Here is a 25,276-nt window from a genome sequence, read left to right on the forward strand (position 1 = left end):
TATTATTAAAATTCACTCGGCCTAGGCAATTATCAGACTTGTGGTTAGGTCAATTTAGTTATTAAATAAGTTAATTCGCTTATTACTAACATCATTAAATTGTTCATTAATTAGATTGAACTAGCTAGTATAAATATATTCGTGAGAACTACGAAACCAATCTCCTATGATACGTCATGTTATCATAATTTATATAGATTCTTTCAATTTAACTAGAGTAACTTATTGCTGTAACCAATAACCCGTTAACTAAATGTAATATCCTTATCATTTTAATACATAATCTAAATTTTGTAACATTGGTCTTAAACTTCAAATTAAAAGACAATATATCAAAAAGAACATTATTGAAAAAATATCTCAGGTCAAACTCAAAGCACATATTTTATTTAAGTAATAATGTAATCGCTAACTAACTTTTAATATTGACCATCTATATATGCCCTAATTATTTATATTTCTTATTTATCATAATTGTCACATACACGTATATTCTTCAATTAATAGAAATTTAAATAAAATTTAGATATTTATGGATATATGATTATTGAACTAATTTCTAATCATAATTAAATTTTTAATAATCTGCATAATAAATCTTTTTTATTAAATATTAAGTTAAACCTAAACTATATAACAACCCCAAAAAACCTATAAAAAAAATATAAATTTGATACTACTAAAGATGCTTCCCCGTGCTCAACGAAGGATATTTTTTTTTATCCCTTTTGGCCCACATGAGAAAGCACTAGCCGCACTTTTGAGTTTTGAGGCTATGCCTTTGGCTACAGTTCTCTGAAGCAGTGGACAATAATAATAACGTATTCCAAAAGTTTTCTTTTTTCTTTTGTCCCATAGCACTCCAAAACTTTGAATTATTATCCTTTTTTATCTTAGTTTAGGTGATTGCCATGTGGGCCAATCCGCTGGTCCACTGGTTGAGACGTTGTTATAGTTTGTGATGATTTGATATATAGTATGATAAAACTTAGATACAGTTTTATAAATGTTTTTGTGTTATTTTTCAATTAAAATTAAAGCTTTATTTTGGTAATAGAAATTGATTTCTATTATATATCTGTTACATGTGATTTAAAAAGTAAAACAATAACTACAATGAGAGAGAGAAAAAACAACAGAAAAATACTTAATAATCTGTACATGTATCTCGTTTTTGTATAGCATTATTATAGGGTTATGAACATATAAAAAAATCAACGAAACAGTCGACTAATTATGCTTGGAAGCTCCATACATATAACTGGATGAAATAAATTAGAAATAGAAATAAAGGATAAAATGAAGTGTTGGATAACGTTGAATGAAAGAAGAAAGAAGAAGTACTATAAGTACCATAAAACTAGGAACTTCTTTTAATAACATATGCTCGTGCCATGCACACTCTTGACTCAAGCCGAAAACATTATTAATTAAAATAAAAAACATAACAAATAAAAAAAGAAAAAGAGCTAAAAATATTATCCTAGTTCTAGACCTAGTAGTATAAAACAGTGGGTATCTAGTCAAAGTGTCAAAGCCACACGCATAATAATCCCAGCCGAGTACCTTAATTCACGACGATGACAACGGCCACAAACATTAAAATGTACATTTTCTAGTGAGAATAACATACTATTTCTATTTCTCCACAATATTTTTCTGCCTTTCCTAGGATCAGAAAGTGAATACCAAATTACCAACACAAAGAACGTTAATCACCATGCATTTAGTGATCGAACAATTCTTCGCCATCTTACAATAGGTTTAAATACATTTTTTATTTTAACTTTTATAAATTTTATTTATTTATTTTTTATCTTTAAAATATTTTAAATAACATTTTTGAACAGTAAAAATATTATATAAAATCCTATAACAATTAAAAATAAAAGAATATAATTTGTAACGACTAAAAAAAAATTGTAAGAATAAAAAAAAGTTAAATTATAAGGATAAAAATGTTTTTGAACCCACTTTTAATTAGTTTAAATATTTATTAAATAAACAAAACATAAAACATGTTTTATATTTGGCAAAAAAATTTCTATAAAATATATGAGAATAAAGAAAAAACTATTGAAAGAAAAGGTAAGGTAACATTATCCGTGTGATTTATTTACCCTCAATGATATCATCAATCATTCTACCTTGTGGGCTTGGAATAACACGTGTCATCATCTTATCTCAAGAACGATGATGTCACTTTGCAGCCGCCATTGCACAACGATAATCCTGGAGCGTTGGACCAGGATTTAAAAGAGAAACTACAAAAGTGGAATGTCTGAATAATTATAATAATATGTTGTATAAACAACCCAAATGGTATCTAATACATAGAGAGAAAGATAAAAAAGAAAGAAAAAAAAATCTAAATATGATAAAATTTATTATGTTATAAAAAGATAAAGATAAAAATAAAAAATACAAGATATTGGTTATGTGTTTAATATAAAAGATAATTTATGTATTAATAATAATAATAATAATAATAATATCACAATTCACAAACAAAACAATGCCAATTGGGTCTCTCTTTTTTTTCTTCTTTTCTTCCGTAGATGTGGCTAGCCATCACTAGTTCCATATTGCTTCTCTCACTTTACATGGACCCCACTTGGGAAAATTTTGAACTCATCTCTAATCTCTTCTCATTCATACCCCATGCCCATCTCGACCTAATCCTTTCCCACAAGGCGACAAATTCCACAACCATATAACCCCTTCCCATCTCTACACCCCAAAAATTTCAACCTCTCTTTCTTTCCCTCTTGTTCTATGCTTTCAAGTAGTACCAATTGGGCACTTTGTTTAGTGTCTTCATTTTTTTTTTCATCCTCATCAAATTAACCCCCTAAACATCATTTAGCTAGCTAGCCAAATTAATTATTAATTAGGCAAATAATGGGAAACCCAGAATCCAATTTGCCACCCGGTTTTAGGTTCCACCCAACCGATGAGGAGCTCATTCTTCACTACCTTAGTAAAAAGGTAGCATCCATACCCTTGCCCGTTTCCATCATTGCAGAGGTTGATATCTACAAGTTAGATCCATGGGACTTACCAGGTTTGTATCTCTTCTAGTTCCTTTGATTTTGATACTTTGTTACAAAGATATTCAATAAATGATGCATGGACACCCATGTACGAATCTACACCTAGAAAGAGAGAAATGTATGCTTTTATTTTTATTTTTGATCGATACATATTCTTAGTTAATATGTTAGTTTTTTTGTTAGTAAAATATTCAAATCATATTTTCTCTTTTCTCTTTATCATTAAATCAATCTTATAATCCCAGAGAAATATATGTAATAATTGATAATTGACATAATGTGATAAAATGAAATAGTATAAACTCTATTACTCAAGATAAAAATATCATGTTAAGTTAGGGACTAGAGTTAGTGATGTGTGTCATTCAAGTCCATTTATTAATGTTTGATGTGGAAGCTTTACTAATGATTTGTTTTTGTGGTTTCTCTATCAGCTAAGGCAACCTTTGGGGAGAAAGAATGGTATTTTTTTAGTCCTAGAGACCGAAAGTACCCTAATGGTGCAAGGCCAAACAGGGCAGCTGCTTCAGGTTATTGGAAGGCCACTGGCACTGATAAGACCATAGTGACATCATTGCAAGGAGGAGCACAAGAGAGCGTTGGTGTGAAGAAGGCTTTGGTGTTCTACAAAGGAAGACCCCCAAAGGGTGTGAAGACCAATTGGATCATGCATGAATATCGCCTTGTAGACAACAACAAACCCATTAAGCTCAAAGACTCCTCCATGAGAGTAAGTGTCCCATGTCGATCCCAACTAACAACCAAGGTTTTAAATTGCGGTCATATTAGATTATATTTTCATCGGAATTCTTGATATTGACGAATCTAATGTAGGAGAAATTATTATATTCTACTATATGATCCTAATCAATTTCCAAGTGATGCATAACCGTATTTTTCAATTTACACAAAAAGAGCTAATAAGGTGTCATATTGAGATTGATCAGATCATGTAATAATTTATCATATTATAGATCCTTCTTCAAAACCTTATTAACAATAACACATGCTGATTGCTTATGGCTGATCTACATTAATTATTGGTCTATTGCAGTTGGATGACTGGGTTCTGTGCCGGATTTACAAGAAATCCAAACATCCTCTAACTTCAACAGAGGCATCAATAGGGGTAGGTGATGTAGATCAAGCAGAGGAGCACGTATTCAAAGAGACCCTTTTGCCAATCTCAAAATCTCCAACACCTCCACCTCAAAACACATTGATATCTCAGAAATCTGTGTCCTTCTCCAACTTGTTGGATGCCATGGACTACTCTATCCTAAGCAGTTTCTTATCTGAAAATCATACCACCCACCCACCAGGGGTTGGATCAAGTACAGGCTTCAACACTGGGAATTTGGATCAGCAACCATCTCCAATCGACAACAGCAATGGTTACATGTTTCAGAAGAACAACCCCCAATTGAACCCTTCAGTCTCCAACATGGAAAACATGATGAGGCCAAAGCGCCAAGTTTCAAACATGGATGAGGAAACCTTGTACCCATCAAAGAAATACCTTAGTTCCTCTTGCAACTTCCCTACTAACATCAACAACCAATACGAGAACCCACAATGGAACTACCTCATGAAGCAGTCTTTGCTGAATCAACGGTTAATGCTTGGTCCTCATCTTCAATTTCAAGGATAATCCAAAAATATCAAAAGGTTAAGTCGGACAAAAAAAAATGAAATAGGAAAATTAATGAAAAGTAAAATATTCAGAAGCTGAGCCCACCAAAGAATGCAATCAATTTGATCATTAGATAAGGATTAGTAATTAGTGATTTAGTATATAGAAAAGGATTAGTAATTAGTGATTTATTATAAAGAAAGATTCCATCATTCGAGGGTCAAGAAACAATTAAAACAAAATATCCAAGTTTCTATGACAAATTAGAAACAATTTGTGTACAAAAAATGTTAATTTGTACATGTTGGGGTTTGGAGGTTAGCTTTATAATATACTTTTGTAGATAAGGTATTGTACTTGATTGTTGTGTTGATATTTTTCATTCTTTTCCTGGAAAGGTTAGCTAGCTACGAATTTTCTTTTGGATTTGGAATGGTACGATTTGCCATTTCAGTATGTTCAATAGTCACATTTATCTTTATCAACATGCTGGCGTTTCTATTCACATGCTTTGTACCATGACATGCATTATTGAACCTCAACCTATGAGTATGTACTAAGAAAACCATCAATTAAATAATTAATAAAAACATGAATTACATCAATAGGGTGAGCAATGAATACGTGTCATCTTTGTGTTTCTGTCTATTTATTTTTCCGCCCCCTTCGTTTCTTCCTTGGTTCTTCTTCTAAATATCTAGTTGAAGAACTGGCTCCAAACTTCAGTTGTCAAGTCCAACTTTTTTGGTTACTTTTCAAAGTGTAAAATACCCTGCCAAGTCCAACTTTGCTTTGTCGTACCATATAATAGTTAAGTGTGCGTGACAGCATATGGTTAAAAGATTATTTATGTTTTTATAAAAATGCATATATATTTATTGACTTCATGGTACTGTACTTCAAGAATTAATATTTCTTTTTCTATTATATTTGGATATTCTCATTTTTTATATTTTAAAATACAGCAAATATAATTCACTTTTATAATATTTTCTTTCTTTTATTGAACACGAATACAGTATCGTGTTTAGTAGCATTGGCAGAACTAGAGTATAAGAAAGACACTATTTTTTAAAGAAATTAATATAAAAATAAATATTAAAACTTAATTTTTAAAGAAATACATTTGAGTTGAAAACACTATAAAAATAAATATTTTTTTTATTATTATATGATTTAGAACAGATAGGTCATGCACATATATTAGTATAAAATAATTTTATATTATCAATCAATTAGAAATTAATATGAATTTCAAATTTATTAAATTTTATAATAATTATCTTAAAAATTATATTAACGATAATTTTTTAATAGTTGATAATGTAATTTTTTTGCAATAAGTCATCATTAAAGTCTATGATTTACGAATAATATATCTATATTAACAAGTGGATTGTCCCCTTTAAACAAGTTTTCTCTTTTTTTTTTATAATGCTCTTACCAAGTTTTACTTTGTAGGCATAAGTTAGGATTTGAATCCCAATATGTTAGAGGAATCCGTGTCCACCGCTCTCCGGACTAATCATTTGTTGGTTTTTAATTGTAACAATTGTTTCTAATAACTATAAATAAAACACAAGAGAGAGAAATAGGAAGTCCCAAAAAATAAGCTAATAGCAAATAACTTATTTTAGAGTGATGACATAATCAAAATCATAAACCCGTAAAAATTACTAAATAATCAATTGTCTTTTCATAAACTGGTCATATAATATATGCATATAAAATAGTGGACAGTTAATTAACTATTGCAATTTAGCTAGCACATTGGGAAGTTGTTTTAATTTATATAAAATAGCAACATGCATTGGATTGGATGCATCGCATCCCCCTATCCAAAGAAGAATATTATTCTATGTTTGTCTTTTGTCATATAATTAAGATCGGATGTTAAGAGGTCTAATTTAATTAGTTAAGTAAAATGTGTAAATTGTGATAAATTTTTTGACATTGTCTTTAATTCCTAATAGGTGGAGGATATTGTGGTGCTTTGTGGTTTGGAATACTTGGAGGGTTAGAAACTCTTGTATTTTCAGGGGAAAGTTTTTGACAAGGACTTGCTCATGGAGAATATCTTATACTTTACTTGGTGTTGACTAAAATTTGTGGGAAAGAATTTTGATGTGCCCTTTCCATAATGATTCTCACAACCAGGAACATTCCTCTTAGACGTGGCTTGATTGCGATCGAGACACTGCTAAACAAGGTGGCCTTAACATGTGTTGTGTCTAGATTGAAATGTGAAGCAAACGTTGGTATTTATATAATGAGTCTAGTTTGATCAAATGTGTTAATGTCAAGTGATTCATAAGCTACTGTATGTTTAGTTATATGTGGATGGGTAGCTATCCTTAAAACTTGGTTATTCTATATTTATGTTTCCTAGTCATTAATATAGAATTATATAAACCAAAAGCACCATAGGTATAAGATATACCCAGACAACGGTTACAAGACAAAGGAACACACATATGCCCCTAACCGTGTTCAACAAAACCAATCCCCAGAACAAAGGTTAAGTTATATTAATGACTAGGAAACAAAAATATAGAATAACCAAGTTTTAAGGATAGCTACCCACCCAAATATAACCAAACATACAATAACTTATGAATCACCTGACATTAACACATTTGACCAAACTAGACTTGTTATATAAATACCAACTCCTACTTCACATTCCAATCCAGACACAACACCTGTTAAGGCCACCTTGTTTAGCAGTGCCTCGATCGCGATCAAGCAACGTCTCAGAGGAAGGTCCCTAGTTGTGAGAGTAGCGTGGCTAAGGTGAACTCCTAGACTTAACACGTTGGACTGAGAGTTATCTTTGTTAAGAAAACAAGAAGGGAGATCTGCAAAGCAAATGACTTCGACACTCGTAAGTACGTGAGTTAGAAGAGTAAATGAGAATGTGAAAAGAGTACGAGAGAACCTGATACTTATAGTGTGGAGAGGGAGTTGTGAGTCCTTGTTGACAAAGGTTGTTACGATGACGTAACAACCCTTGTAGATAATAATTAGATAAAGGTGGTTTATAGATAAAGTTTGAGATAATGTATAACTTAGAGATAAAAGCTTGTAGATAATTATTACTTATAGATAATGTGTCACTTGTAAATAATTGAATATCTGCCCAAGATATAAGGAGATCGCAATATATTCAAATAATAAGAGGGTTAGAGATAACATGTTCATTGAGTGCCTGACTGCTGAGGAATGGATGTCTATGCTCCTATGCCAGGACTGACATATACTTATGAGTGTTAGGTAGCATGCCGAGTGTATTTTGTGGACCCTAGACATTACAATAATATATCTTTTTTTCTATTTCAAAAAAAAATATTGTCAATTCTCACGGATAATAAAAAAATATAATTAAGGTTGCATGAGGGGGGATGATTATCATGTTTGTTTCCAACTACTCTCCCACGTGTTCTTGACTAGTCTTCATGTGTGTGGCGATTGAACTTTGACTTCTAATGCTAATTAACAACAACGAAACATAAGGACTACCAATACAATGCAATTGATGTGCTAACCAGACTCCACTTATTTTAATATGTTTTATCTCTTCAATCCCCTTATTTGTTAGTCTTACACAAAATGCATGCAAAATTACATGTACAAATTAAGTAGCCTCCTGCTAAAGGGTCGTTTGGATGCAGCGCAAAAGACCTTCTAGCATCTTATCTATTAAAAAAAGATCTTTTTTATTTTTTAAGAGTGTTTGGTTATTAATTTTTTTTAAGCTTTTATAAAAGTAAAAGTTCTTAGCAAATCTTTTCTTGAAGCTCAAATTTTCAGCTTGTGAAATTTTTACTTTTCGGGAATCTGTTCCCTAAATGATGCCTAGACAATTATGTCCTCAAAAAATTTCAAAATGACAAAGCATGCCCTCCATATTTTCTAAACCTTCAAAGTTTCTCTCTCTTGTTCCTCACAAGTTACATGTTGTTCCTTCCTCCTCTGTTCCTCAGTCTCTCTTCCATTTTCAATTTCTCTTCAGATCATCCTTCAGCATCTCTTCTTCTTCCTTTATTAACATCACGGGTTAACCAATTTTTCATTAATTTCTTTTTCTTCTCATTAAATTTTGAATTGTTATGGATTAGGGTTATGCTTTTGTTTGCTTCATTAAGTTTGAGAAATGTCTCTCAATCAAGTTCCTGTGAAAAGAAAGAAAGCAAGATGGTATGATAAAAATATTGAGATTATGTTGAAAGTGTGCATAGAAGAGGTGAATGTTGGAAATAAACCTCACAACCACTTCACTAAGCTTAGTTGGGCAAGTGTTGCAGAAAAGTTCAATAAGACAACAAATTTGATATATGAATACAAACAATTCAGAAATAGGTGGGATTCTTTGAAAAAGGGATGACAATTATGGGCTAAGCTTATTGGGAAGGACACTGGTCTTGGCTGGGATGGAGAGAAGAAAACTATTACTGCTAGTGATGAATGGTGGGAAGCCAAAATTCAGGTGTGTATTATTCAACTAAAATAAAGTTAGTGGTAGTTGTATAATTGGTCAATGTGTTGTTTCCAAAAACATTGCGATTAGAATTTTATCTCCAATTTGAGATCAGTATTGTTTGCTCAATGTGTGATTTTCGTGCAAGCCAGTCTCTTGTTCTTTTGTTCTTTATGTGTGATTCTGTTTCTATTTCTTTTTCTTTTCTGTTGCAATCTTACGCTTTCTCTGGACTCTACTTTTAATCGTAATATCCCATTGTTGATTTTCTTTTTCACTGATAATAATTGCAGGGTGGTTATCTATCTTTTTACTAAATTCTTGCTCAGATGATGTAGTTTTGTCCCATCTCATTATGTTCTTTCCTGTCCTTTATTTTTTGCACGATTGTAATGTATAAATTAATGTCAGACAATGCATTGTATTAGGAAATTAGTTTCAAAACTGCTACATCTTAGAATTAGTTTGGAAAAGTGCAGTATTGAAACTGGGTTGACAAATCCTTTCTTCATTCATTCACTGTGTATTTCTCAAAGATTTTCATTTCTCCAACATGTGGTATGTCAAGTTCTTCATTCACACATATTAAACCAATTTTAGAAACTCTTATCACAATTGTATTGAGAATCCACTTCTAATATAATCCCAGGTTATCAAAATGAAATTGGACTTCAACTTGCCTGAATATAGGATTTCAGAAGAAGAAATAGATTTTTCCATCCAGTATTGAACATAATTAGACCAGGAATAATCAAAGGCTTGGTTATCTAAATTTATGATTTCAAGCCGATAATTCTAATTCCTGGATCTTGCCATTGAATATGAAAGCAACTTTAATATATTTACTTTTTACATTCGTCTCTGCTTAATTATGAAACGTAGTTTATCGGGCAAGATGACTTTTTATATGATTTATCCCGTCGCAGTTCAATGTCAGAATGGAGGAGTTAGAATGTTGAATATTGAGGTGGAGTATTTATGCTGCATATAGTGTACTTAGTTTTTCGCCCCCAAAGTCCTCATTTTGATGTGTTTAGTGTGACCTTAAATGCTGCATACCTTGACCTTGGATATCTACTCAATGCTGATCTAACAATGCTGGCTAACTTCACAATCCAAACAAGAAGGTGCATGTGGACTTTAGCTCAGTGATCATTTATCTCTACTATGGAAGTACCCTTATTGCCACTCAATATGTTGAGACTTTCAATGCTGCAAGGCTTCAATCAAGGTTTGCATATATTCATATGGTATCTAGTCAAGTTCAGCTTCCATTAAGAGAAAAACAATACTCTTCATTTTCACTGCGGTTACTTTTTCTTCACCATACGTCTATTCCTCCCCTAACAATAATGATGCATTCAATGACTGACTATAGGTAAGGAACAAATGGAGACAAACATCTTACAACACATAAAAATTACTTGTATAAGGAATAATAGTTTGTTAATTAGGTGAATCCCTTCATTTTATGTTACTAGTGTATTTTTCCTTTTCCTATACACATACCATTTAATGAGTTTAATCTCAATAGTATCAGAATGGATAGTCATGTATATATAAGCAGATGATATATACAAGATAAAATGAAATAATGTCAGAAGTGAAATTTAGTACAGTAATACATCTATATAGCTTTTATCTAAAAAGTAATCAATGTCGAATTTGTCTCATAATTAAACCATTAAACTTTGAATTAGTATCTTGAGCAGTTTTGCATGCATCAGTTTGTTTTCGAAAACATTCGTTAAAAATTCTTAATTATTGAGTAGATTTTTCTAAATGTCTAAAACAGGACACTTTTTTTTTATTTTGGAAAGGTGCGACTTCCTCAAGATTGCAGCATTACCTGTGACTATTTTCCTATTGACATTGGAGAGAGTTGTAGCTAGTAATTAAGCCTCTCTTATATATACATTTAACTTAACTTTTGTGACATAGTTTTTTTCTAATCTTATTTTGCTCATGTACATGTGTTCCATAATGCTTCAAGAAGAAAAATTATGTATGAATATTACTATCTTACTTGACATTTAGAGAGAAAAATGTAGATATGTACGTTATAATTAAAGAAATTATAGGTGTTAATGGAGTGTTAATTGAGCGGATTCTAATTTGAAAGTTGAGTTTTATGAATTGGAATTGTTAGTTGTATGGTTGTGAAACATTTACTTGGTAAGAGGTTGACACGTTTTCGGATCAGAGAACATATGTCTCGTCGTGTGTATAGGAAGATGGTTTTATCCCGTTGGTGGTGGGTGTCGGTTATGGAGTAGTTGGTATTTTTTTACTAGGGATGATTTTATTAGGTGGTTTAGAGCACAATGTATTTTACTAATCTATCTATATATTATAATGAGATAAATTTTTATCTCTTAACTCCCATATCAAATATATATTATAATTCTTATTTTTTATTTTATAGGAGGATCCTGAAGTAACAAACAAAGTTTAGAGAGTAAGGCTCAAATTCTTGATTGAGATGGAATTTCTCTTTAAGGGTACTATTGCTACGGGTTTTGGCAACATATGCACCATCTAAAGATTCAAGACAAAATGAAGGATTCAACAGAAGAACAGAAGAGACATATGATAACATTGATGATAACACTGAGATGGAAGTGAATGAGCCTGAGATAGACACAACAACTCAGATAACGTTTTTGGAAAAAGAAAGTGGACAGAGGAAGAGAGGAAGAGAGGGTGACAAAAGAATTAGGGTTGTTGCCAAGCTTTCCTCACAATTAGATCGTATTATTTAAACATTTGAGTCTAGTGTATTTGCTCAAGACCCAACTAGCATTACTACACGTGTAGCAAAGTTGAAAGATCTATCAGGACTTGAGCGTGAGAGTGAACTATTTTACAAAGCCACTAGACTTATGAAAAAAAGGGCAAACAAGATCACCTTTGTTGCTTTAGAAGAGTCTGAGCTACAACTTGGATGGATCAAGTCTGACACTTAAGCACAAGTTTCTTAGTTTCTCCTCTATCTGATATCATTGACACCTACTAGTTTTACTTGGTTATGAACATTGGTTGTGTTATGGATCTTAGTTTTTAATTTCAGTTATGTCATGGATCTTTGTTTTTAATTTTGGTTATGCTATGGAACTTGGTTATGGTTTGACTCTTGATTTTTATTTTCAATTGTGTTATGACTTTTTCTTTCCTTCTACAGGATGTCTTCATCATTATCATTAATGTAGAAGCAAAGCTTCATGATGAATCAAGATTGATTCAAAGATGTTTTGATGATAACAAAGATGATGACAAAGGTGATGACAAAAAACTCAAAGGTCATTCAAAGAATGAGTTCAAGATATTCAAGATAGAATCAAGAACACTTCAAGACTCAAGAGGAAAGTTGAAGAACACTTCAAGATTCAAGAGGAAAGTTGAATTCAAGAATCAAGAATCAAGAATCAAGATCAAGATTCAAGACTCAAGAGAAGAATTAATCAAGATAAGTATTAAAAAGTTTTTTCAAAAACTAAGTAGCACATGGATTTTTCTCAAAACATGTTTACCAAAGAGTTTTTTACTCTCTGGTAATCGATTACTAGTAAGCAAAATGGTTTTCAAAAAGTTTTCAACAAAATTTACAATGTTCCAATTGATTTCAAAAAGCTGTAATCGATTACAATGTTTTGGTAATCGATTACCAGTGTGCTTGAACGTTGAAATTCAAATTCAAAAGTGAAGAGTCACATTCTTTCACAAAAAAGCTTTGTGTAATCGATTACAATGATTTGGTAATCGATTACCAGTGATAGTTTCTAAACAAATCAAAAGATGTAACTCTTCAAATGGTTTTTGACTTTTTCAAATTGGTTTTAAGTTTTTCTAAAAGTCATAACTCTTCTAATGGTTCTCTTGACCAGATATGAAGAGTCTATAAAAGCAAGACTTTGTTTTGCATTTCACATCTATCTTATCCTACATCAATCCATTCTATTAATCTACACATCTATCTTCTCGAATGCATTCTTTACACAAGCAATTTTTCCACATTGGTTTTTGAGTCTCTTTGAACTTCTTCTTCTTCTTTGTGCCAAAAGCTTTCCAAAGTTTTCTGGTTTTCTAAACCTTGAAAACTTGTGCTATTCATTCTTTTCATCTCTTCTCCCTTTGCCAAAAAGAATTCGCCAAGGACTAACCGCCTGAATTCTTTTTGTGTCTCTTTTCCAAAAGAAAGAAGGATTAACCGCCTGAATTTTTTTGTGTCTCCCTTCTCCCTTGTCAAAGAATTCAAAACGACACAGTCTGATAATTCTTTTGATTCTTCCCTTTCCCTTATACAAAAGTATTCGAAGGACTAACCGCCTGAGAATTCTTTTGTATCCCCATTCACAAAGTATTAAAGGTTTAACCGCCTGAGATCTTTGTCTTAACACATTGGAGGGTATATCCTTTGTGGTACAAGTAGAGGGTACATCTACTTGGATTGTTGACTGAGAACAAGAGAGGGTACATCTCTTGTGGATCAGTTCTAGTGGAGGGTACATCCACTAGGTTCAAAGAGAACAAGGGAGGGTACATCCCTTGTGGATCTTTACTTGTAAAAGGATTTTTACAAGGTTGAAAAGAAATCTCAAGGACCGCAGGTCGCTTGAGGACTGGATGTAGGCACAAGTTGTTGCCGAACCAGTATAAAAACTCTTGTGTGTTTGTCTCCTTCTTCCCTACTCTTTTACTTTCCGCTGTGCATTTTAATTTCCGCTTTTACTTTTGGTTAAGTTTCTCTTTTACTCCTTATTCACTTAACAACATAGTAAAAACCTTAGAAGAGTAAATTTTTAATTAGTAAAGGTTTAGGAATAATTAATTCAACCCTCCCCTTCTTAATTATTATGAGGCCACTTGATCCAACAATCAAATGACTCATCACTATCATCAAATGACTTTTCATCTGACGATGACGATCACATTACGAAGAACAAAGTGTTGATGTTTGTTGTAGTTAATGTTACCAATTACTTCATGAATTATGTTGTGAAAAATTCATGTAGAGATTCAAGCATGACAGACCATCATTGGGTATCTAAAATTCTAAATGGTCATCTAATACGTTGTTATCAAATGTTTAGAATGAAGAAACTTGTCTTTCTTGAATTATGTGATATCTTGGAAACCAAGTACAACTTAAAGAAAACTCAAAATGTCAGCATTTATGAGCAAGTTGGCTTGTTTTTATACATGTTGAGTCAATCAGGTTTTATTCATAATTGTGAGGAAAGATTTCAACATTCAGGTGAAACAATATCTATACATTTTCATAGTGTCTTAGAAGCTGTGTGTATGTTTGCAAATGACATAATTAAGCCTGTTGATCCATCATTTAGAGATACTCCCGATGAGAGATGAGAGTATGAAAGATGTCAGATATCGCCCTTATTTTAGGGATTGTATTGGTGCAATAGATGGTACTCATATACGAGTTTGTGTTCCCTCTCATCTACAAGGAGTCTATATTGGTCGAAAAGGCTACACTACCACTAATGTCATGGTTGCTTGTGACTTTAGCATGTGTTTCACTTTTGTTTGGGCAGGTTGGGAAGGTTCTGCACATGATACTAAGATATTTATGGAGGCTTTACGTAAGCTTGAATTGCATTTTCCACATCCTCCTCAAGGTACTTAACATTTATATATTATAAATATTTGTATCATTATAATTTTGTGTTCTAACATGCAATATTGTTTTATTCTTTAGGTAAATATTATCTTATTGATTTTGGTTACCCTACTTTTATGGGTTTTTTAGGGCCATACAAGAAAACTAGGTATCATCTCTCGCAATTTAGAATTGGGCCTAGAATAAGGGGGAGAGTTGAAGTTTTTAATTATTATCATTCTAGTCTTTGAAGTACAATTGAACATGCATTTGGTTTATGTAAAGCGAGATAAAAGATATTGGATAATATGCCACCTTTTGCTTTGAAGAAACAAAACCAAATCATTGTTGCTTGCATGACTATACATAACTTCATTCAAAGAAATGACAAGAGTGATAGAGAATTTGATTCACTAGATGAAGATAACGAATAAATAGATAGTGATGAAGATGAAAGTGAAGTTGGTCTTAGTATTACAACATGAGAAGAATCGGATGCTCAAAGTACTTTACAAATGGAACGATTTAGAGAATCTCTAAAGAATATGTTTCCAACACGTATTTAATTTCTTTATTTTTTTAATAATATAAAGTTGCATGTTTATGGTATGAGTACATTTGAATAATTTTATATTGGAAGACATTATTGATCATATTATTACCAGGTTAATGACATTTTATATTTTATATGTTACAAAATATTATTACATAGATAATAATTAAATTTATAAACTAGAATGTGAGTGATAACATTACTAAAACAATAATGTATTAATTAAATTTTAAATATGAAAATTAATTATATAGAAATACATATAATTATATTTTTATGAGATATATTTATTTTATTTTTATAAAAATATTTATTTTTTAATCAAAATTTCTAGAAAATATATAAAAATATTTTAAATATAATGATAAAGTTAAAATAGTTTTATAAATGAAATAGAAGAAAAAAGTAATTTTTAATAATATTTAATTATTTAAAACATTTAATAATTATATAATAATGTTAAAGTATTTAATTATTAGTTTTAATAATATCAAAGCATATAATATCATTTTTGGTAATTTTAAGTATGTAAAAGACCTTCTACAATTTCATCCAAATATCATATTATTTTAAATAAACATTTAAGAATTTATCATCCAAACATTAAATTAGCTTGTGTAAAAACAATTTTTTGGATAAGAATTTCTTGAATAAATTCTTTTCTTATAAGATCTTCTATAGTTGTGCATCCAAACATGTCATATGTCTAAATTTTATTGTTTATTACACGGAGGATATTAAAACAAATGGGTAAGAAATAAGCACCGAAAAATGGAAAACAAGAAATAGAGATCTTCTCTTTTAGTCAACATGCACCCAGATGAATATATGCATGCGTTGGATAGGCATAATTTCAACCTGACTGGATTGAATCAAAATTAACATTTGATGTGCCCAATTAATTTATCTCAATTCAAAATTGATTTTTCAAGCATGCCATTTAGCGCACTGACACATGAAACACTATATTGAAATATATTTTTTTTATCATTTTTTAAAATTAGTTCATCATATTTATTTGATCTCTTGGGTTGCAACTAACATATTTATTATTTTATTTAATTTCTGTTGATAATAATAATAATAAAGCAAGTAAAAAAAACTAATCAAATAACAATGTCTCTGTACAATTTATATTTAGTTACCAAAATAGAGATCGAAGGAACGGTCGCTAGCATCATTTTATTAATGTAAATCTTTGTGATGATCACATTATCAGTTACAAACGCAATTTTTATTTTAATATTTATGTTGAATTATGACTTAGCATCTAAATTTGCGACCAAAATATTCAATTGTTAATTTCACCCCTTTCTAAGATTTTAGCAACAAGAATCTTATGATTAACTGATTTGCAAACAAAATGCTAACCGAATATATTGGTCGCTAATTTCAACTGAATGTTTATTCAATAATTAGAATTGTTAGCGACAAGATTTATTGTGACTATCATGGTTTGGTCATCAATTTGATTGTTAACTTGTTTGGCAACCAAATTTCATCATATAGAAAATGAAAATTTTAGTAACTAATGTTTTTTTATATCGAGGTAGGCAATCAAAAGTTGGTTTTAGACTAATACAACAAAAGATATGCAAGTACTTCCTTATCTATTCAAAACATTTGATGATGTCACAATAATTAGTTGATTAAGAATTTACTTAGTTTATAAAAAAAATTACATATGAATGCATTGTCATGGTCATTGATTATATGACAAGGAAATGGGTTCCTAACTTCATTATGTTGGGAATTATCATTGGGCTAAAACAAAAACAAAATAATCTTTAAAGGAATATTTGTTAGATACTTTTTTTAGTTTTGATAATCTTTATTCCTAGATAAACTATAATTTCACATTTAATCAATATTTAATTCCGGTGAAGGGAATAAGGAAATTTTATTCTTAAGTGACAAGAATCTCTTCTCATAAGTTAAAATCCAGATATACCATCCTTATTGCCAATTATCCCATTATCCTTAGAATGCTCTTTCATGTTAGGTGTTATGATTTTTTCCTTTCTCACAAATTTTGTTTTTATATGTTGCGTAAGGTGGCAAAGCTGGTCAGACCCATCTTGGCCTACCAAAAATGGGTTCGGATGGGTTGAAAATCCTGATCCATCCCACTTAAGGGGTGGATTGGCCGTCAAAAATAAAAAGAAAAGGTAAAAAAAGGGAAGTTTTAATATTTTATTTCATAAAATTAACCTAAATGAACAAATATAGTTAGAGAACATAAAATATATCAATTATTTATCTTAAATTTGATTTTAATAAAAAATTTCCTATTAGTATTAGAGAAATTTAATTTATAAAATAATATAAAACAATAATAAATATGTTTTTTGATTTTTTAAATAATATTGTAAATTTTTAAAAAAATACAAAGTGACAACCCAAAACTCAAATACCAATTAGTATTTACATTTTTTTTTTAAATGTATGACAGATCGGTGGGCCAACTCGTCCCATCCCGCTTAGTTGGCAGGGTTAGGCGGGATAAACAATATGGGGACAGAGAAATTGAGTCACCTAACCCACCTCTTGACATTTTTGGTTGGTTGGACTGCTGGGCCAAGACCCGCCCACAATGTCAACCCTAATGTTGCACCTATTTCATTCCCTCAATTTTGTTCATGTTACTGCCAATTACATGCCGAATGGTTATGTATATAATGTTAGATACGAAACTTGTTTAGCATTTTGGCAGATAGAAATTGAGGTTTTTGCACATTGGTTACATTCGGTATAAAAAATATCTTTTAATACAATAAGGATATTTTAATAATTATAATATATATATTTTTAAGAAAAAATAATTCTGCAAAACTCAAGTAATTATTCTTAGAAATATAAAAAATATTATCCACCAATTTTAATAGTTAACCAAACATATTTTTCTTATGATTAATCAAAAATAACATTGTCATGTTACATTAGAGGGAAAAAAATTCTGAAGATTAAAAAAATTATCCGTGAAACAAATGCTCCTAAAGAATTAAAAAAAAAGCTTGAAAAGACTAAAATTAAAAAATATCCAATTTTATATGCAAAGTTGTTGCCAACTCTTCGTTTCAATTAATTTATTATCGTTTTATGTGTAATTTGGGCCCTCTAAAGAGTGATGCAAGCCCACATTAGCTTGGGTCGTGTGGGTTTATGGTTGGGTCTAGTTTTTATAAAGCCTAAGATATCATAACTGCGAGAACATGTAAATAACAATTTGTATACTCGAATAATATTCTTCATATATATATATATATAAATATAAATTTTTAAAATTTTATAAATTTCTTAATCAGTATTTATGAAAATAAAATAAAATGAATCAAATTTCTTTCATAAGTTAAAAATAAATAATCATCTTAGGTTTTAGAGAAGATAAAGAAAAGAATATCTATAAAAATAGAAGTACATAAGTTTTTTTTTTTAAAAAAAAGTTTTCATTTTGTTTTTTCTTATTATAAATACTTATTAAAAAAATTCATCTAAAGAGAACCTTATATTTATGTTCTACAATGACCCTTCTTGTCCGTAGTTGCCTCTTGCACGAGGATTGGAAGGATAGCAGCACCAATTGTTGTTCTAACGATGTTGCAAGTTAAAAGTAACTTACGTACTTTAACATTTGAAGAAGAAGAAGAAGTTAGATAAAAACTAAGGGGGTATATTAATTTTAATTTACGAAAAAAATGAATTAATTTATTTTTATTTTTTCTTATAACTACTAAAATAATTATCTATACAAAAGTTTATATAGCATTGTTTACGGTTTATAATAGGGTGACCATCTGTGGGGAAGAACCACAATAACTACTTGGTTTTGACTTAATACTTAATAAACATAAGAGAGATGAGTAGTATGAGCTTTTTTCTCTTCTTTAAATTGGCAATGGTCATTGCAATCTAGAGTAGTTGATAATTCAAATGCAACATCAGTAATTAGGTGAAGTGTCATTTTATCGTGAAAAATAAATGAATGGTAATCTCATTTAATCAAATCCAAAGGATTTTTTTTTACCGATAAAAAAAAAAAGAATTGTTTTTTTGTTAGTTATGTTTTTAATCTCTCATATTTAAAAATTTCTTGTTTAGTTCCAAAAGAAAAATTCACATTAATCATTCGAATTGAAATTTAACTTTCTAATGTAGATGCTTTACTAGATTTTATGGCTTCTTCAACGTCAATACTAGAAATTTTGTTGAGATCAAAATGATGTTTGAAACAGACGTTTCACCTTCAATTCCAACCCCATTTGATGAATCTATATTCTTTATTGTGATCTCATCTTCGTGGTGAGAAATAACTTTTCATTTAATATATTTTATAATAATTAAATATTTAAAATTTAATAGTTAAATACCCTATTCAATGTTTTATATAACAAACAAATATGTGCACTTTTTTGTCTTAATTATTAGAAATAGAAATATGGACCCAATGTTAGATAGGTTAATTATTAATTTTCTTTTAGAGTAATGTTGTCTTCGTTTCTTTTAATTGTTGGATTTTTGAAAAAAAAAATCTATTTATTTGACATTTTCAAAGTTTAAAGTAACATTATTTTTTTTTCAATTATAACTAGTACATCTCCATGTGTGATTCACAAAACAAATTATATGGGAGGGGGGAGAGGGTAATATTTTCTATTATTTTAAAAAATTAATTTTAAAACTTGAAAATAAAAAATAATAATTTAACATTACAAAAAAAAATATATTTTAACAGAACATGCTCAAGTAACCTAATGTTTAGCACACTTATTATCTCAAATTTCATTTATTAAAATGTGGAGGCTCATCAAGAATAGTGAAAGAAGAATCACTCCCCAAAGCCCACTTCACTAAAGTAAGTATCAGCTGCGCAATTTTGCTCCCTTGAAACATGACGAGAAGTGAAAACTCTACTGGTATAGGCGCGCCATAAGGATACCTTTATTTTTCACTCAATTTTTAATTAATTTATACATATGCATTATTGTAGAATACAAATAAAAAACTTCAGAACTATTTTTTTAAAATAAAAAAAATATGAGAAAGAACTAAGAGAATAAAACACATGCTAATTAATTCCCTATGTAAGTTGATACATTAGTTGGACTTATAACAATACAAGTACACTCATTAGTTGGAAAAGTTATTCCGTGACTAATGTGTTGTGTGATTGAATATAATCATTACTTAAATTATTTAATTATTTTAAAAAAATTAAATCATTTAATTTTATGAATATTTTTAAAATACAATTTAAATGTATGAAATTATTAATTAACTTAATTTTGATTTGTCTTTTTGAATTTTTTTTTTACTTCTCATATAAACAAAACAAGTAAAGTTTAATATATTTCATTCAATATTTTCTAGTTTTTAAATAATTAAATAATTTTGCTTTTGTTATATATTTTTATTAACTTTTTTTAATTTATTTATCTAAAGCATTAAAGTCACTTATAAACTTTCAAAACACTACTACATAAACCCAAACAATTTATCAAAAACCAAATTAATTTGAGTAATATTAAATTTGATTTCCCTTAACTAAAATTTTATACTCAGATTTTAAAATGAAAGAAGAGAATTTTACTAAAAAATAATCAACCAAATTTTTCAACAAAAATTAATTATTAATAAAATAAGTAAATATTACATACCAATAATATATGATTTAAAAAAACTATTTATCAAAAAAAAAAACACAAACAAATCGTATGTCTATCAATTCACACGGACACGTTAGTCTAATTTTAACAATTTATTAATATCAATTAACATCGTGATGACATAGTTAATCGAAAGTTGCAGAAAAGAAAACCTCTCCGCACGAAGCGAGATGGCGCCACGTATCCGATAGGACCCCAAAGCCATAAGCCAGTGATATTTTTTGAAGTTTAGATGCAGAGGTGGGCCCTCCCCTTATTTATTTCAACATCAAATTGTATAAACCAAAGTAAGCAGCTTAACAACAAAGCACCATTTCTCTTCCCTCAACTAAACTCATATTCCAAAACGCAGAGCCAAACCATGTCGTTCCCCTTCAACCACTCTCACGCCACCCACACCCACCACCGCAGGGACGACGACGACGACGAACGACCCACCGTTTACCCTCCGCCGGGAAACTCCTTCAGCAACCCGCCACCTCCGTTCTACGGCGTCCCTCAACCACCACCCCCTCAGCCGGAGACCCACGTGTTCCATTCCGCTCACGTGACACCAGGACACGTGTCCCATGACTTCAACAACTACTCCGCTCCCCCGCCTCCACCCCCTTCCCACCATCATCATGATCGTCATCATGACTCCTTCACCCACGCTTACCCACCTGCTCCCGCTGCAGCTGATTACCCCGCTCACGGAGGCAGCAGTACCACCGTGCACCACGTGGCTCACGAGTCCCACCACCACACCCCCCATTCCGCTTTCTCCTCCCACAACAACGCACCCCCCACCACTGTTCATCACGTGAGCCACCAGGTTAACACCGGTGGTCTCTCGACCAAACCCACTGTCAGGGTTTTCACCAAAGCTAATCCCAATTTCTCTCTCACCATTCGTCGCGGCCAAGTCATTCTCGCTCCCTCCGATCCCACCAATGAGTACCAGGTGTGTCTCCCTCTCAACCCCAATTCTACCCTAAATCTGATTTTTTTTTTCTTTTTGTAATGTTTCACCATTTTGGTCCCTGAATATATTTTAACCTGCCAGTGACGATTTAGTCCCTTAATAAAAGAAAGAAACTTAACCGCAGACACCACAAGACAGGATGAAATTGTCACACTTTTTATCCGGTTACCCGTTCAGGAACCAATATGATCATTTAGCCTTTATTTTTTGTTTATCTTTTTATTTGAAACGCAGCATTGGTATAAGGATGAGAAGTACAGCACGAGGGTGAAGGATGAAGAGGGGTGCCCTGCTTTCTCTTTGATCAACAAGGCCACTGGTGAGGCCTTGAAGCACTCCATCGGTGCTACTCATCCAGTAAGATCTCTTTCTCAAGTTTTACCCGTTGATATGATCATGCTTGCTATGCTGGGTTTTCAATTAAGATTTTGGAATAAGGGCATGTTTGGATAAGTTTATCCAGAAGCAATTCCACTAGAAGAAAATAAGAAGAAAAAAAATGAAATGATTTTAGCTTTCGGAGAAGTCCATTTCATGTTTTTCTTCTCCCAGAAATGCTTCTAGAAAAGTTTGTCCAAACAGCCTAAGAAAGTTTCATCCTTAGAATTGTGAGTTGTTTGAATGATCCTAATAGGTGATAAGCATTGTAGCTATGCTATGTTTTCTTGCCTGTGTTTCGTGATGGAAATGAAAGGAACCCGACTCAGATTTGTTGCTTTCATGCAATAGTGAAACAGCACTGTTGTTGGATGAAGATCAGACGGTTTAAATTTCAGATGCATTTTTTTTTTAAGTTTGATTTTGGAGATAAAATATGATTCGTCTGATTTTCATCTAATGGGTTACAGTTAGCTGATTGCGGGAATGTGTTAAATTCCTGATTGCAGCGAATCTGTGTTTGAATCGGAATGTGATGTCTGTTACAGCAAATGCATGTCAATCGGTAATTTTGATTCTTGATGTTCTGTTACTACAGTATTTACCGTACAAACATGATGGCTTTGCTAGCTTTTCTGTTTCAAATAAAGTCAAGGAAATGGCTAACTTACACCCCAAAAATGGGGGGGTTTATGAGTGGATGGAAGAGAGAGGTAGAAAGAAAAAGTAAAGAGAAAAAAAAATGATAGATCTGATAATGAGTTGCTGTGGAAATGAGATGGATGAGAAAGTGGATACATGATAATAATAATAATAATTACTCTAGAATCAAATAATGAAACTTACCCTGATGAGTGAGGTCCTTTTTTAAATAGCTTTATGAGTTGCTTGGGGCTTTCTGCTTTTAAGATAAAGTTGCTTTTGTTCTGATGTGCAAATTACCAATCTGTTTGCATTGGGATAATTGCAGAGTGAAGCATCTTGGTTTGTCTATTTCCTTTCCCCCAAAGTGAATAAAAAATGGGTTCAAACTTCAAAGTTAAAGGAAACAAAAGTGTAGCCAAGAGCAACAGTAAAACGATCTTGGGATCAATTTTTATCAGTAGACTTTCTTTGACAAGTCATCTTCAAGTATTATCACTATTATTATTATTATTATTAGTAGTAGTAGTAGTCTTTTCCAAGGCATGTGGCATGGCGTAACCTTGCAGTGAGACAGCATCAAAATGCTCTCTGGCCCTTAAAACTTTTATAACAAAAACATGTGACAGTATCTCTTTATTTTTCTATACTTTGCCAATTTGATCTTTCAGTAATGTGCTTTGAATTCTTGAGTTTTATGGTTGAGTTGCCCATATCATCACTTGTTTGTGTGTGGTTCTCCCTGTATCCTGTTTCGTGGATAGTAGAAAGTGAATGGAAAGTGGATAGAGGGGAAGATCCTTTTGTTGGGAGAAAATAGCAATTTTATATAACATCTTCATTCCTACCTTCTCTTCATTTCCCCCTTTCTGGTAATTTGTTAATTACATGAGAAATCTTATAATTCTCATGTAGGTTCGGCTGATACCTTACAAGCCAGACTATCTTGATGAGTCTATTCTGTGGACTGAAAGCCGTGACTTAGGAGATGGCCACAGAGCTATAAGGATGGTCAACAATGTTCATCTTAATGTGGATGCTTTTCATGGCGATAAGAATTCTGGAGGTGTGCGTGATGGCACTACAATAGTCCTCTGGGACTGGAACAAAGGTGATAACCAACGGTGGAAGATCTTACCTTACTGTAAGTTTTCTATCCATAACATAAATTAAATTCCCAGCAAATCTCTATCATGTTTCTTCCTTTTGTGATTCCTTCTAAATGCCTAAATAGTTTTAAAACATTATTATCTAACGGTAAAGAAGTTTGTAATGTATATATGCTGTGTTTGTTATCAAGACTAACCTTTGATGTTTTAAGTGTCTCAAGTCTCAACATTTGGTCAGAGGATTCCTAATGATTCCGAAGTTATACTATCTACTCAATAGCTTATGTTTCTTTTTCTTTGGTAGCATATGATCCAGAAGAAAAAAAAAAATAGTTGACATACTTTTTGTTGCTGAATGTGCCTGAAAAATTGACAAAATCATTTGTCCCCATTTTTCTTTTCTTTCCCTAAGAATGAAATATTGTAACTGATTCCTTCTTAAATCTTAACGATTATGCTAAATGCAGGAGTAAAATTGACGGGATTTGTGAGTGGCTTTGAAGATGCATTAAGTTGAGAGGACTATTGGCCCTTCTATTTGAGTAGTTTGGTGTTGTCTAGAGTATGAATGGTGTGTATTGCATTTACTGGTACCAAGCAATCGGCTTTTTTCAATAGAATAAGTGTGTTTATCTAATATTTATTGCATACATGTGGCACTGGTTAATGTGCTGATTGCCATATATATATTGGTATACAGTTCATGTATCTTCTTACTAGTATATCTTAATGTGATTCAGTGTGAACAATTACTGCTGTTGTTACTTGTTACATCTATCACTGATGAGTGATGACTAGTTAACTAACACGGGGAGAGTACAATGTGACTTGCTAGATCATGGGTTTTCAATGTTTCATTTTTCATTCTTAATTTTCCTTTATATTTGAGAACTTCTTTTAAAAGAGAAATGCCACTGATTTTTTATTTTTTGTTTTACAACTTTTACGGTTTAAAAAAGAAATAGAAAAAAGATAAGAGAAATGGATCATAAGATGAATAATCTAATCTCAAGTTAGGTGGAAAAAATGAATTATATAAAGTTGTAAAAAAATGTTGTAACTTGTAAGTGTAGCGTTATTTATTTTGAAATACAATTATAAGTATTATGTATTGAATTTTTACTTTTCAATGAGTATTTATAGGAGTCTAATAAAATAAAATATTTATTTTTAATAATAAAAACATT

At 31.2% G+C, this 25,276-nt stretch overlaps 2 protein-coding genes across 2 annotated transcripts; both read left to right on the forward strand.

Annotated features, from left to right (window-relative positions):
• The first annotated feature begins 2,728 nt into the window (after positions 1-2,728).
• LOC114400762 (NAC transcription factor 47-like) lies at positions 2,729-5,171 on the forward strand. The gene is made up of 3 exons (XM_028363390.1): positions 2,729-3,064; positions 3,488-3,783; positions 4,108-5,171. Exons 1-3 carry the CDS (start codon positions 2,902-2,904, stop codon positions 4,702-4,704), a joined length of 1,056 nt encoding a protein of 351 aa, XP_028219191.1. The 5' UTR covers positions 2,729-2,901; the 3' UTR covers positions 4,705-5,171.
• A 16,100-nt stretch (positions 5,172-21,271) lies between these two features.
• On the forward strand, positions 21,272-24,866 carry LOC114400139 (ricin B-like lectin R40G3). Its single transcript, XM_028362438.1, has 4 exons — positions 21,272-21,939; positions 22,195-22,317; positions 23,896-24,124; positions 24,557-24,866. Coding segments are annotated over exons 1-4 (936 nt in total). The 5' UTR covers positions 21,272-21,357; the 3' UTR covers positions 24,559-24,866.
• Positions 24,867-25,276: the final 410 nt, after the last annotated feature.

Source organism: Glycine soja, chromosome 19, assembly GCF_004193775.1.
Source record: "Glycine soja cultivar W05 chromosome 19, ASM419377v2, whole genome shotgun sequence".
Classification (NCBI taxonomy): domain Eukaryota; kingdom Viridiplantae; phylum Streptophyta; class Magnoliopsida; order Fabales; family Fabaceae; genus Glycine; species Glycine soja.